The following is a 16,467-nucleotide window of genomic DNA, read 5'->3' on the forward strand; positions in this document are numbered from 1 at the left end:
GTGTATGTGTAGCCACTGCAAAACTTCTCGCAACTAATTCCCCCTGTAAGTACACAAGGGTAGAACACACTTTTCAGTTAGCCCCAGAGAAAGAAGTCTAATGTGTTGAGGTCCTGGGATCTTTTAGACCAATGTATACCAATGACCACCTGAGTTGTTGAGAAACAAGTAGGGCCCAAGAAAGTAGTTGCCAACCATACTGGCAACACATTTATACAAATTGTCTGATGACCTCTTTAACTGCTGTGCATGGGCTTCATCTGCCCCTACATGTGAGTTATTACAATTTTACATGCCTTCCCCAGTGAACAGTGGCTCTTTCACGAGCAGAACAACTTCCATTAATCTTTTGCAGACACCAATGCACACACCCAAGTTGAGGTGGATAATCATCTGCCTTGTGCTCTGTCAATGGGAAAGGTGATAATATGGACAAAATCAATGGTGAGCAATGACACACAAGAGAAGGGGGTCTGAAATAGTTGCTTCCAACCCTGAACTGTGTGCATCACATTGAGAGTCAAGATACAGCGCACGTCACGCAGTGTTGAGCCACCAAATTTTACAGTACACTAAACATATCTGTTACAGATGCTTCAAATAAGATTTGGAAGGCCTAAAGGGACAAAACCCATGCCCACAATACATTTTTTGTAAAAATGTTTAAACAGACTGCAGGAATCTGCCGGGTATTTGACATCAATCTGAAAGAAGCTCTGATAGCATACGTGTTAAATTCATTGTCGCCAATGACTTTCAAATGTAGAAAGGTTGCGTGAAGTTAACTATGAATGTTTTGTTATATGGCCAGAAGAAACACATGAAATGATTTAGCAACAACTTTTGGAATGTTTGGAGACTGATTCACGTATTTTGGACAAAATGATAATGTGAATAAATAGAATGTATCTGAAATGAGTCAAGTTTAAATGATTCACCTCACCAAAAAGTCTTGCACAAATAATGGAAGAGCAAAATTTATTTTTGGGTGAAATTTAAGCTTGTCATCTTCCTACAAACAAAGTGTTTCTGCATACTGAACAAATGAGAATGGTAAAATTAACATAAAAGTGCTAAAATACTTGAAGACGTGAGTAGCCATGCCAGAAGGGAGATTTGTTAATATCTAGATGTCCAAAATGACAATGCACTATCACATATTAACTGTGAGGGAAGAGTCAGCAAAATACAATATGGCGCTGCTGCCCCAATCACACTACATTTCACATTTAACAATGACTTTGTTCACAAGTTCCAAAGGTGAGATTGGGGACATATGGCTTTGACATGATGCCTGATGTCTAGCGGTCGCTGGCTTGCAGGAGATGTATGAAGACTGGAAAATCTTTTGGGGAAGTATTTTGTTGCAGGAGGGTCATTTATTGAAGAGTATTAACTCACTGTTCATGTATCTTTCACTTACTTCTCTTTAGGATTTTAGTTGTGAAACTAATTGAACAATCTCCTTCAGACTGAATTTTAATGGATATCGTAAACTTAGTATCTATAAACCAAAATATGATAAATGCATTGTGCACATGTGAGCAATATTTTTTTTTCCATCAGCCAACAGATTTTCTATTTGTTCAGCACAGTGTGATGCTATGAACATTAACACTATAAAGCCATAAAATTTACATACTGGCAATCTGTCAGATCAAGGTGTTAACAAGAAATATAAGTTAATTTTAGAGCTAATCCTTAATGTGGATAAGTCTGAATTATATGAATTGCAGGAACTGTAACCTGTACTGGAATCTGAGTTTGTGGTAGTAAGGTACATCAGATAGTAAATGAAAACAAACAATGAGTTATAAAGTTATCTTTTCACCGAAAGATTTCAAACAAAGACAGTCTCGGTAAGTCTAAATATTTACAAATCAATATTTACAATAAAATTTTAAACTAAAATCACTAGTTAAAACTTACAGGCTTTTACATGTTTACAAAATTAATAAAAAATGATAAAGATGATAAACTTATGATTATGTCACACAGAGAAGAATATTTTGCCTTACCTACACAAGCATATAAAAACACTGTTTAGCGTAGTAAGAATGAACCAATTGCAGTCAATCCAAATAAACTACTTCATAACATAGCTTACAGATAGATCTAACATTTATATTTTCACTGTAAATGTGACAATGAAAAAGTGTCAGGTACTTTTTTCACGAAATTACAATAGGAAACTCTTCTTTTAACGTACAGGTATGTTTGTATGCAATTACTTTTTGTTAACAGTATCAAATTGTTTCAATATATTACACACCTTCCAAATGTACAAAAACAGTAAAAATAGTCATTAAAAGGAACTATAAAGATGAATCCATTCGAAAACCTTTACAACTGCTTGTTTGAAATTTACCTCTTGTTTCTTCGGTATAAGGATTCCACGGAAGAAGCTTTCGAAACTGGCTGAAATAGAAAAAGAAATACTGCATTTTACTTCATATACACGACGGGATAAAATATCAGACATTCCAGCACACAATGGAATGAAGTACTATATTTTAAGTTAAAAATGGGAAAGCAAAAATAAGTATGAGATGGCAACCAGGACATGGTCATAACAATAGGAGCTCATGATGATGGATGGTTACAAGTTTCAAGAGATTAATTTACTTGGTTATCAGTCCCTCGATTCATAGGAAAATGACTTGAAAAGATATGAAACAAGAAAAGGAGACCTGTCAGCTCCAGGGTCTATGACCATGACATCATGGTTAAAAATGTACATGACAGCAGCTTTAGGCAGCTAAAACTGTAGCTGGTCTCCAAAGGATACACCAAGAAGGATCGTCACAGTCAGCACAATTAAAATGCGGTCAGAAAATGCAGACTGTAGGGACCAGACAGCTAATTAAGTTAAACAGTTAGACACATAAAATGCATATATAAAAGTTTAAAAACGCACAACAGGGTGTAGGGAGAATACAGGCTGTAGCCACTTCCGGCACATGCTGCACTGAGAGGTACTCCTCCGACAACCACCCCCATATCCAATGTGGAGGTGCATTAAATTTCATTACAAAATTCACTTTCCTACAAGAAACTTAAGGGGATACGGAATCACCTATCCCCGCAATGTTAATATATGCCTACTATAGGGAACATTTTCTCACAAACTACTGGAGACAGAGAGGTAAAAATTTTACTGTATGTGCATTCATATGTTACAACAATACTGAAACAACAGTTTATTGTCAAAGTATTTTCTTACAGAGATATTGTACATTTATTTTTAAGTAAATTTTTTCCATCGCTTTTTACTAGACTATCACCCCTAAGTCTTTTGTAAATCAAGTAATTAAAAAATCGTTGTTTCAGTATGTAATAGGGACCTATGTCACTACGTCATAAAAATTTCAGACTTCTAGGTTGACCAGTACCTGAGATAATGTTCCTAGATGAAGTAAAAAGTAAACTTACAGGAAACGGAGAAAGAAGATTAAAACATTCCTGATCCGTAGCTAATACCCCCTTCACAGTCTTCATAATCATCTTCAAGTCTTCTTTTGGCACCCCTCTGCACCTGTCTTGCTTTTTTCACTAATGTCTTGATTATATTATCAGCATGCCTTAGTCTGTGCTGATCTAAAAAGAACATAGCACGTACCGTACAGGAACCAACACACATACCCAACTTTTGAAGGACCTGGCATTTAGTTATATTTCCAAGATTGAAGGTTGCCACAGCATCATACACACCAAAATGTAGTGTATTAATTCCGACAAACACTGTTTTTGGGAGACGATGCCATATCACACTATTCAAGCACTCGTTGGGGTTCTGCGTTTTTCCGTGAAGACATTTCATCAGAAGACTTCTGTCAGCCAGATCTCTGAAAATGGGCTTTATTTCTGCCATGATGGCTGATGGTAGACTGTGGTGGTGAATGTATTTCTCTCCTGTTGTTAGTCCCCTATTGTATTTACACCAGCTGTTTTCACCTTTGGGGCACAAACCATGTTGTGGATGCTCATCCGTGGATGCGGTGTGGAAATATAAAGCCCATATAGCTCTCCTCATTTCTTCAAGATTGCCTGTATTTTGCCTGATTGCAAGGCCATAGCAGTTCTGAATGTGGTCTATTATGGAATCAGTCAATCTTCCTCTGCCATCCAAGGTTTTCCCATCATCTAGTTTTTTCCCTTTCATAACTGATTTTAACCTTCTCAGCCTGGCACCCATTCTCTTCTGCACATGTCCTATACATTCAAGTTTGCTTATATTTACACTGTTCCCATATGGTTTGCTTTCCAAAACTTCTTTGAATGCTTTAGAGTCACCATCTCCCAGATATTTGACATAGCGAACATTATACCACTGTGAAGAGCGATGAAAAATTTTCTTCACCCCAGCAACCTCCATGCCACCACTACTACCATAATAATTAGCAATACAGTCATCACTGTGTTCATTTTTCAGCCTGCCTGTGCACCTACAGTATTTAGACATTATTGCAACATCAATAACCTTGCCAGTATCAACACTAGTTGCTGTTACAACACCATTGTTGGAGGTGTGGCCTCTTTTCTGCCACGTGCCATCAAACGCCACTGTGAGGTCACGACTGATGTCATTTTCTTCCACTGCTTCTTCCACAGCAACCTGCATTGACTTCTGTGCTACATCTTCAACTGCAGATCCTAGTACATAATTGTAAGCTTCAAACTTTGAAGGTGCACTTGGAAGATTTAGAACACCACATAGCATATCACCAGCTGCTTTGCCCTTACCAATTGCTCGCAATCCATAAACTAACCTAATATTTACACTATAAAGTTCAGTTTTCTTGTATCCATTATTTACAGTTACTGAAACCGAACTTGGAAACTTACAGCTGTATTTACAAACACTGAATATTAAATTAAACTGGGCAGCCAGGCCAACATGGGATTCTACTTTCAGAGAAACGTTTCCATGACATTTTTTGCAGCACAAACTGTTTTCAAGAGCTTCACACAATATATTCGTATCAATGAGTTCAAAAACTTCATTCCCTCTATCAAGTAAATTATATTTCTCCTCCAAATCTCTTAGTTTTTTATGAGAAGCACTGTTTTCATTTGGTGTAAGTTCGTTCGGCAAATCAGTAATAAGTGGATTCACATTTTCCAACAGTGATGATGATGAACTGCTTTGCTTTGCTAATGAATCATTATTTCTTTTCTTTTGCCAGTTCACACGCTTTTTAAATACTTTTGCTTTAGCTCTAGGCATTTTCACTGCGAAAAATGAAGCACTAAATACGAAATAACTCAACAACAACTACTTTCTTATATCACACTGTTTACAAAACAGTCCCGCCACAAAGTCAAAGAGTAACTTGAGGAAACCAGAGAGAAACATTTTCGGGCAACTAGTGTATAAATAGTCGCTGGAAACCGGGATATTTGAATTCATGTCACTTTAAAGGTACTGCCAAAAAGTTCATGGTCAGCCACGAGAGACGTGTATAACTAAAGCGCAATACCCGATCTCACAAATATATAAAAATAAAATAGTTATAATTGTAGTAGAGCTATGTATGATACGTCATTTTAAAGAGGAAACATGGCAGAATATAATACGCCAATAAAAAAAAATTCGATTTTTTAACCCAAAATCCGATTCCGTATCCCCTTAAGACTACAGTAGCTGCTAACCCATTGTTTACAGGTATATAAGGTATGGAGACACGCAGGTTGATTGCTCACCTCAGATCTGCCAACAGGTTACACACGGCAAGAATATGGGTGAGCATGAGATGAGTACCACAGCTACATTGAGGGGAGTTCTGTTGGTGCAAAAGGAACTCGTGGATAATGCTGATTTGGCTGATATGCAGTACAACAGCATTTTTCTGAGAGGCCTGGAGAGAAGTATACCACATCTTTATGGTGTGTCCAGATCAATGTTACTGTCGTTCTGGAACTGTGAGAGTCAACTAATACGTCGAATGTTAATGTCCGGATGGTTTTTGGAGTAGCTCTGAAATATCCCTTGTAAGCAGCTCATTGAGTTGCTACGAAGCGGGGGAAGCCCTTTGTGGTGAGAGTTTTAATGAACTGCAGAGCCTGTTAGTCCAATTTGGCACAGTCCCCCCCCCCCCCCCCCCACTTCAACAATATTCTAGGGGGTGTCACATGGGTGTATTGTACACATGAAACATAGCAAAGTGGATTTATTTCATTTTCAGTGCACATTCTGCAAGCACTTGGCGGGGAATACTTATGCCCCTTGTCTGTGTAAAAGCAAAACTGATCCTGTCATTGATTTAGTGGCACTTAAGTTTTTCATGAATAAATTTAAGTATATCATTTTTATACAGCTATATTCAACACCGGTCTCCTATTTGAGTAATAATTTCTCCTGGACATATATAATTTTTATAGTTTGCAGTCCAGTACTACTATTTTTGTAACCTAATGCAGGGGCTGTGGTAGCAAGGTGCACAATCAATGTCAACCTCTACCTCCTTAACGATTGTTGGAATCTGTTTTAATCTGCAGAAAATAACATCACATATCACACAAGACACAACAGCAAAAATTTCAAAAAGAAGTCCACTTACATGTGAAACTAAAAATATTACTGACAAAATTCTTACAATTACAAGGAGACAGAACGGCTTGTCAGCAGATAAATCTACAGTACCACCAACAGAAACACTTCACCCACATATATACCAATACTATTGCGAAGTGCACGGAAGTGGGTACTTTCCACTGTGCCAGTTATTAGGACTACTTTCCATTCCATTCACATACAGTGTGTGAGAAGAATTATTGTTTAAATGCCTCTGTGCAGACTGTAATTAATCTAAGCTTGTCCTCACGATCTGTAAGGGAGTGAAACATAGAAGGTTTAATATGTTCCTAAATTCACCATTTAAAGCTGGTTCTTGAAGCTTTGTAACTAGGAAGGCTACTTTACACTACCTTCAAGTGACTGCCAGTTCAGTTTTTTAAGCACCTGTGTGACACACTCCCACAGGTGAAACAAACCGGTAACCATTCGAGTTGCCCTTCTCTGTATATGTTCAATATCACTTGTTAATCCAAATTGGCATGGTTCCCCCACACTTTAGTAATATTCTCACGTGTGTCACATGGGCGCATATTTGTAAAAGTTCACAATTAGCTCACATCTTTATTAGTACTCGCTAGTTTATATCAAAAGTGTGGAATTATTTGTGTAACTCTACTGTACTGAGTTTTCCTCGTGAGTTGCTCACTATGACAGAATTATGTTCATAAACTTCACTGAACAAGTAGTTAGACTGGCATTGTTATGAATGAATCCAAACAATGGAAAATCCAAGATGGAATGTAACAATAATATGAAAAAAAATACTTGCTACTCACCATATAGCGGAGACGTCAAGTCACAGATGGGCACAACAAATACAATAAGCTTGCATGATGGGAGAGGCAACTGAGTGGGGGTAAGAAAGAGGCTGTGACAGTGCAGGGGAGGGAGAGAAAGAGCAGTGTAAGGGAGAGGGATGGTAAAGTGCTGCTGCAGGAGCATGCAAAGATTAGGTGGAGAGAGGGTAGGGCAGCTAAGTGCAGTCGGGAGGTTAGACAGAGGGCGGTGGAGAGAGAGTGCGTGGGGAGGGGTGGGGGTTTGCGGAAAGGGAGAGAAGTAATAAGACTAGGTGAGTTGGAGGAACAGAAGACTGTGTAATGCTGGAATGGGAACAGGGAAGGAGCTACATGGCTAAGGACAATGACTAACGAAGATTGAGGCCAGGAGGTTAGGGGAATGTAAGATATATTGCAGGGAGAGTTCCCACCGGTGCATTTAAGGAAACACTGGTGTTGGTGGGAAGGGCACAGATGGCACAGGCTGTGAAGCAGTCACTGAAATGAACACCCCCCCCCCCCCTTTTTTTTAAGCAGCTGGCTCCACAGGTAGCCCTGCTTCTGGTGGAATACATGATGTTTGTGATTGGACTGGAGCAGGTGGTGGTGGTGGTGGTGGTGGTGGTGGTAGGATGTATGGGACATGTCTTGCATGTAGGTCTGTTACAGAGATATGAGCCATGAGGCAAGGGGTTTGGAGCAGGGGTTGTGTAGGAGGAGGATATTGTGTAGGTTCAGTGGGCAGCAGAATATCACTGTTGGGGTCGGAGGGGGTGGGGGGAGGCGGGACAGGACGTGAGGTAGTCTAAACCCTGGTGGACAATGTAGTATTTCAGTTGCTCCAGTCCTGGATGGTACTGAGTCTCGAGGGGAATGCTCCTCTATGGCCGGACAGTGGGCTTTGGGAGGTAATGGGTGACTGAAAAGATATGGCACAGGAGATCTGTTTTTGTGCAAGATTTGGGGGGAGGGGTTTACGGTCTGTAAAGGCCTCAGTTCATTTTGAAAGGGACTGTACATCACTGCAGATGCAACAACCATGGATGGCTAGGCTGTATGGAATGGACTTCTCAGTACGGAATGAGTGGCAGCTGTCAAAGTGGAGGTATTACTGGTGATTGGTAGGTTTAATATGGACAGACTTAATGATGTAGCCTTCTTTGAGGTGGAGATCAACTTCGAGGAAGGTGGCTTGTTTGGTTGTGTAGAACCAGGCAAAGTGAATAGAGAAGATGATGTTGACATTCAGGAGGAATGTCGATAGGGTGTTCTCACCCTCAATCCAGATCACAAAGACATCATCAATGAATCTGAACCAGGTGAGGGATTTGGATTCTGGTTGACTAGGAAAGATTCCTCTAGATGGCCCATGAATAGGTTGGCATAAGATGGTGCCATGCAGGTGCCCAAAGTCATACCACCGATTTGTTTGTAGGTAATGCCTCCAAAGGAGAAATAATTATGGGAGAATACATAGTTGGTCATGGTGACTAGGAAGGTGGTTGTCGGTTTGGATTCCATCAGGTGTTGGGAACGTTAGTGTTCAACAGCGGTAATTCCATGGGCATTAGAGATGTTAGTGTAACGGGAGATGGCATCAATAGTGACGAGCAGAGTACTATGAGGCAAAGAAACAGTAACTGTGGAGAATCTGTGGAGGAAATGGTTGGTATCTTTTTTACAGGGTTTGTCAGCTATGAGAGGTTGTGGGGGATGTTTGGAGGTTGTTGTAGAGGTGATGGACAATGGTAGTCCAAGACGGGAGTAGGAAGTGAGAAGGGTGTAGAGCTGTTTGAGGTGGCGCCACCTTTCCCAACAGCTGACAGATTTCAAACCAACAAATTTCTTCCTAGTCACCATGACCAACTATATCATTACCCACAATTACTTCTCTTTAGAAAGCATTACCTGCAAACAAATCCTCAGTATGGCTCTGGGCACCCACATGGGGCCATCCTATGCCAACCATTTCAAGGGCCATCTAGAGGAATCCTTCCGAAACACCCAGAATCCTAAACCCCTCATTTGGTTCAAACTGACTGATGACATCTTTGTGATTTGGATCACAAGTGAGGATACCCCATCCACAATCCTCCAGAACATCGACACCTTCTCCCCCATTCACTTCACATGGTCCTACTCAACCCAACAAGCCACCTTCCTTGATGTTGACCTCCACCTCACCTCATAGATGGCTACATCAGTACTTCTGCCTATTTCAAACCTACGAACCACCAGCAATACCCCCACTTCAATAGCTGCCACCCATTCCATACCAAGAAGTCCCTTCGATATAACCAAGGCACCCATTGCCGTTGCATCTGCAGTGACGAGCAATCCCTCTGAAAATAAACTGAGGCCTTTACAGACCATGATTACCTCCTCCCCCCACCCTTGCACAAACACACATCTCCCACGCCTTATCCATCCAGTCTCCCAACAACTACAAAAGTCCCACCGTTCGGCAAGAGAGGAGCATTCCCCTTGTGAGTCTGTATCACCCAGGACAGGAGCAACTGGATTACATTGTCCGCCAGGGTTCCGACTACCTCACGTCGTGTCGTGCCCCCCCTCCCCCCTCGCAGTGGTATTCCACTGCCCACCGAACCTACACCATATCCTCCTCCAGCCCTACACAACCCCTGCTCCCGACCCCTTGCCTCATGACCTGTATCTCTGTAACAGACTTACATGCAAGACCTGTACCGCACATGTTCCCCCTACCACCTACACCAGTCCAGTCACAAACACCATGCCTTGCACCAGAGGCAGGGGTACCTGTGAAACCAGTCATGTGATCTACAAGCAAAGCTGCAACCACTGGGCTGCATTCTACATGGGCACAACAACCAACAAGCTGTTTGTCAGCATGAATGGCCATCAACAAACTGCAGCTAAAAAAAAAGAAAAAGAAAAAGAAAGAAAGAAAGAAAGAAAGAAAGAAATGGACCACCCTGTCTGTTTCACAGCCTGTACTATCTGGACTCTTCCCACCAACACCAGCTTTTATTAAATGTGCAGGTGGGAACTCTCCCTGCAATATATCTTATGTTCCCTTAACCCTTCTGGCCTCAACCTTCGTTAGTCCCTGCCCTTACCCATCTAGCTCCTTCCCTACTCCAGCACTACACAGTCTTTTCACTTCTCTCCTTTTTGACTAACTATCACGCCCCCCCCCCCCCCCTCCCCAAGCCATCTGTCTAACTTCCCGACTGCACCTAGATGCCCTACTCTCTCTCTCCACCTCACTCCTGCAGCAGTTTACCGTCCCCCTCCCTTACCCTGCTCTTCCTCCCTGTCCCCCTCACTGCTTCAGCCTTTTTCTTACCCCCACTCAGTTGCCTCTTCCATCATGCACTGCAGTTCGTAGTCTGGCTTCAGTTGCCAGAGACTCTGTGTGTGTGTGTGTGTGTGTGTGTGTGTGTGTGTGTGTGTGTGTGTGTGAGAGAGAGAGAGAGAGAGAGAGAGAGAGAGAGAGAGAGAGAGAGAGGCAGGGCTTGTTGGCCGACAGCTTATTGTATGATAGTCTTTTGTTGTGCCTATCTGCGACTCAGCAGGTTTGCTATATGGTAAGTAGCAACTTTCCTTTTCATAATGTCCATGTGAAATCTGTCATAGCACATCTGCTGCACAAAAAGTATATTTTCAGCACTTCACAAAATGCTTTCACCCCTACCAGCACTCCCATCACTGAAGGGTTACTCTGCCTCCCCACACATGCAGTAGATGAGCTCATTTTACGTGAGTTAGTGTGGTGTGAAGGCTGCACTGGCTATTGAGTGACTTAACAAGTCGCCACCAATGAAGTTCACTAGCCAGAAATGGGGGACGTTTCTGCAATTATGACCAAGTATATTCTTCAAGACTCAGTGTTTGAATTCAAAAAGTTGATGAGTGATATTGTTGCTAAATACAGTGCATTGGAAATACATGCAAAAAGATGACACTGAGGTGGTGGCTGGGCCCCATTTGTCACATATTGGCTCGGTCCAGATCAGTTTTTGTTGACTATCTTGTTTTTCCATCACCGTTGCAACACAGCGGTAGTTGTATCATAATTGCACTGTGAAGCGTAATGTTGTTAAGTTCTGTTGGCAACAAAGATCGTGGATTACATCAGCATTTCCTCTCACACATCTCCCCTTTCTACAATGGCCTAAAATATTCCCTGAACTTCGCCAACACCTGTGGTGTGAACCATCTGCATTTTGTGTCACTTGTGAATTGTTCAGTCACATCAAAACTCAACAGGAAGAAAATGGGACAAAGTGAAGCAAAACGTCGAGTAAGAACTTAGAATAGAGGTAAACCTTACTAGAAAGAAATGTAATATTGGGGAATTTTTAGTATTGGTCTTGCGAGTTTTTTACAGGGGCTACGAATTTATGGTGTAGAATCGTGAAAATGTAACATTGGAAAATGTAAAATCGAAGTTCCATTGTATTAATATTGTTTGCAAGGTCATTAATATGCAACATGAACAACAAGGGTCACAACACAATTCTCTGGGACACACCTATAGTTACTCCCACAGCTATCGATGACTGTACATCCAAGATAACATGTTACATCCTCCCTAACAAGAAATCCTCAATCCAGTCAAATTTAGTAGGATACACAATACTACCGTACTTTGAATGAGTGTAGGTGTTGTACCAAGTCAAATGTTTCTTTGAAGTCAAGAAATACTGCATCTACCTCATTGTCTTGATCCATGACTATCATGACATAATACGAGAAAACTGTAGGTTGGTTTTCACAAGATCAGTGTTTCAGGAATCCATACTGGTTGATATGGAGGCCATTTTGTTTCAGTACATTTGAGCTCAGAATATGTTGTAAGAGTCTACAACAAGTGAGTGTCTAGGATATCTGACTGCTATCCTCCTTGTAAAGAAGATTGACTTGTGCCTTCCAATCATTGGGTATGGGTTGCACATTCTCTCCCCCCTCTCCCCCCCCCCCCCATTTTGAGGGATGTATGGTACATTATATGTAAAACAGAAGCTAACTAAGCTGCAAATTCAATACAAACTCTGATAGGGATTCCTTCAGGCCCTAGAGCTTTGTCAAATTTTAGTTATTTCAACCGTTTCTCTAAGCCAATGACACTAATATGTATTACACTCATTCTTCCAGTGTTGTGAGAATTAAATTGGGGCAGTGCTCTTGTATTTTTCATAAAGGAACAGTTGGAAACCGAGTTCAGCATTTCTGTTTTTGCTTAGCTACACTCAATTACAGTCCTTGTCACATGCAAGTGATTCTCTAATTTTAGTGGCACTCACGGCTTTATGACACTTCTTGGTGTTTTGTGAGTTACCTTTCAAATACTTAGTGGACATCAATGGCTTCACATATTGCTGTTGACAGCCAAACATGTTCCATTTAGCATCTATGTTTATAGATATAGGCTTTGTTTCACACCTATTATGTAGAAGTTGCAGTTTCTTTAGGAGTTAATTCACAGTGACTTTGTGCCATGGAGTGTCACGTCAATCATGAACTGTTTATGTACATACCTATAAATTGCATCATCAACTGTTGATTTAAACTTGAGCCAAAGCTTTTTCTACATGCTTCTGTTAACCGTTTCAAATTTTTCACCAAGATATGACACTACTACCTTTTTATCTAGTTTGCTGTATATATAAATCTATTTGTTTTAGTTGCCTTTTGTACTTTGGCAAGTATTGTTGTTACAAACATCTCTTGATCACTGTCACCTTTCAATCTGGTTATCCCCAAAGAGGTCAGATATATTTGTTGCCACTGGTTCAAAAATATTTCCATCATGAGTGGGCTTCTGAACTACTTGTCCAACATAGTTTTCAGATAAAGCATTAGTAATGATTCATAGGATGTCTTATGCCCACCATTTGCAAAATGGTAATTATTTCAAATGATTGTTGGATGTAGTGGTTTTCTCTGAAGTTTTCAGTTGCATCTTGGGGTGAGTCTGGCAGTAGTGGATGGATGGATCCCATCACAACAGGTTCATGCCCACCCTTGACACTCAGACTTGTTCAAACTATATGACATGTAGCTTTAGCTTCTATCTTGAGGGATCCGAGAGTCTAGTCTACTGTGATAAATACACCACCTCCGTTTCCCATTAGCCAATCCTTTCTATACACAAATTTTCTGCAAAAATCTCACTGCTTTTAGGAAGGCTTCAATATCTGACACTTTCTTGCAAATGCTTCAGCAGAAATTTAATACTCTCACCCATTGAGGGTATTTCTTTGGATCCAGACACTAATACTTCTGGGTATTCTACAGCTATCACTATCTAGCCTGATGGAGAGTCACCACACAGAGTCAGCTGTCTGGACAGCAGACTATATTGTGTAGTGCACACAGACCCTTTTACGGACACCCTTTAATTCTCAACCCTATAGCACAAGTTCAGGAAGTCACACCCTAACCTGTCACACAATCTACTAAGTCCTTGGCCACAGCCTCCTACGTACCTTAGAACTAGTGCCACAATCAGTTCTGGGGGGCAATACTGTATACTATAAGATTTGATGAAACTCCATGAGCTAGGCTGGCCTTCCCAACCTTTTCCATCAACCACTGAAATAATCCAAGTATGACATCTGAGACCAAAGAACACACATTGTTTGTTCCATTGTGCACCACAATACACATTTGGTGACATCCTGTTTTCTCAATGGCTGCTGGAACAGCCTCTTCACCGTGTATCAGTAGCCGAAGTATGTATGTAGTCATCCACTATTTGCTGAAACAGTGTTAACCCTAAAACTATTTCACTCTCTTATCTGTTGGCAAACAGTGCTTGCACACTGTCAGCAGGAAGCACATATCTTTACTCATGTGAAGGTAATATCTTCATTGTAAAACGAACAAGGAGTTTTAAAAGAGTTACATAATATTTTTCCCAACATTACAGTAGAAGTTATACAAGGACTACACATAATGTAACTTCTGTTTTCATATAGCATTCATAATAGTACGGATACTGGCACTGCCCATGAGGTAGAATCCTGCTTAAACCAACATACTGTGAGCAGTGGAGAATCAAAGTTGTGTCCGTTTCTCTCAGAGCCACGTGCTTTCAAAACATGTGCTGCAATTACAAGTCCCACCAATATGAGATATATTCTGTAATAAGGTTTCTTGTGGCAGAACACTGTAAAGCTAGTGAAATCCATTATGAAATTTGTGAAGTTCATGGGCCAAATGTAATGAGTGAAGTTGGTTTAAGAGAAAGGTGCTATACATTCAAACATGGGTAAACCAAAATGGATGATGAAGAGAAAAATTGTTAACCGAGTACAATGAATGCAGATCTGATTTATTTGGTTGATGAAAGGGTTAGAGAAAACTGCAGATTCACTAACTCAGCATTCTGAGCTCCTGCATGAGCTCGGCATGCTGCGACCAAACTATGAGCATTCAATTCTGAAGTATTGGATCACTCTCCCTACAGCCATGATTTGGCACCTAGCGACTGTCATCTCATCACGCAAATGAAGAAGTGGTTTGGCTCAAAGCACATTGGTAGTGACAACGAGTTGAAAACCAGAGTTTTGGGTTGACTGCAGTCGCAAACAACAGAATTCTGCAATTGCAGAATTTAAAGATCTTCAAACACTATAACAAATATCTCAATGTGGCTAGAATATCTATGGAAAAATAAATTAGAGTGTGTACTTTCAAAGTATTCTAAAACAAATTCTGTAACTTCATTCACTTTATTTTTAAGTAAAAGAAAGTTACTTTATGAATAGCTCTAGCAAAATATATCAACACTATACCAGCAAAAATTTTAAAATTATACTACAATTCATAATTTTATGTCACCTTGAAAGCAAAGGAACTTCAAAAAACAGACATTTACCATTGATGAAGAGAGACACTATACAATCTCAAAACAATCTTCTTAAATGATCAAAAAGCTTGAAGAACACATTTTTTGTTACTATGCACTGGGGTAATACTCTTCTTCAAAGAATATTTTGTTAATATGTTTGTTATCATCAATACAGCTCTTCACTTTAAACAGCCATGTATTTTTCTACAGAAAAAAGTAATACATGTGAAAGAATTGTTTTCATCTACCAGCAAAGTCTTAAGAAACATGTAAACATTGCAAGACTTTTGGAAACTAAAAAATTACTATTAATACAGTTTATTTTGAATGTACAACCTGTGGAGCAGGAAAGGAATTCGACATGATAATTACACAGAAGTACACAATTTCTTTTCCGATTTGTACTCTGGCACATACATTGTCATATTTTGGGAGATTTTACACTGAATTCTGAGCTGTATAATAAAAAAACTCAAATGTTGAGTAGCACCTAGTTTGGCTCAAAGATGAAGCTACAAACCATACCTTAGTTACTTTTAGAGATGGCTGCAAGAATTGGCACATGAAGTTGCATTCACACCTTGATTCCCAACTAGATAATTGTGTTCCACACAGCTCCATCTGTAAGCTCAACTCGCCTTCAAGTACACAGCATGTACCATGGTCACTTTCTTTTCCATTTGTAAATGGTATATGGGAATGACAACTCTTGGTAATCCTCATTAGAGATCAAATCAGTGCAAATTTTAGATTCATGGTCTTTTGTCAGATGTATGTGGCAGGAAGTTGTATGTTGACAATATAAGGAAAAAGATAGATTGCTACACACTGCAAAGATGACCCACTGAGTTGCAGACGGCACAATGAGAGGACTGTTACACATTATAGGTTTAGCCAAAGCCTTCTTCAGCAAAGAAACACACACATTCACGTAAGCAAGCACATCTCATGTCCACATGACCACTACAACCAGCAGCAGCGACCAGAATGCGACTATCACATGAATAGCATTTGGCAACTTCCTACATTTCCCATTTCTCCAATGCCATCCCTGCCACAATGGACCTCTGCCCCAGCTTTCTGCGACAGTTCCGAAAAGTATCCGTTTCCAAGGCTGAAACACAGTCCCACACCCTGTTCCTTAAAAGCTGCCTAAACCATGGACTCCTCTCCAATGGCCTAACCATAAAAATTACTTTCACTGGACCCCTCCCCTTCTTTCCAGATTCTGCAAGTCTCTGGCCGTCACAAGCCTAGTACTACAAAAACAAATT

General features: G+C 40.4%; 1 protein-coding gene across 1 annotated transcript in view; it reads right to left on the reverse strand.

The window, feature by feature from the left end:
* Positions 1-1,890: 1,890 nt before the first annotated feature.
* LOC124802858 overlaps positions 1,891-16,467 on the reverse strand; it is a 64,405-nt gene continuing 49,828 nt past the window's right edge. The window contains exon 5 of the mRNA XM_047263891.1: positions 1,891-2,418. Coding sequence (XP_047119847.1) covers positions 2,365-2,418 — 54 coding nt within the window. The 3' untranslated portion in view covers positions 1,891-2,364. The remainder of the gene's footprint in view (positions 2,419-16,467) is intronic.

The sequence above is a fragment of the Schistocerca piceifrons genome, chromosome 6 (genome assembly GCF_021461385.2).
Source record: "Schistocerca piceifrons isolate TAMUIC-IGC-003096 chromosome 6, iqSchPice1.1, whole genome shotgun sequence".
Lineage (NCBI taxonomy): Eukaryota > Metazoa > Arthropoda > Insecta > Orthoptera > Acrididae > Schistocerca > Schistocerca piceifrons.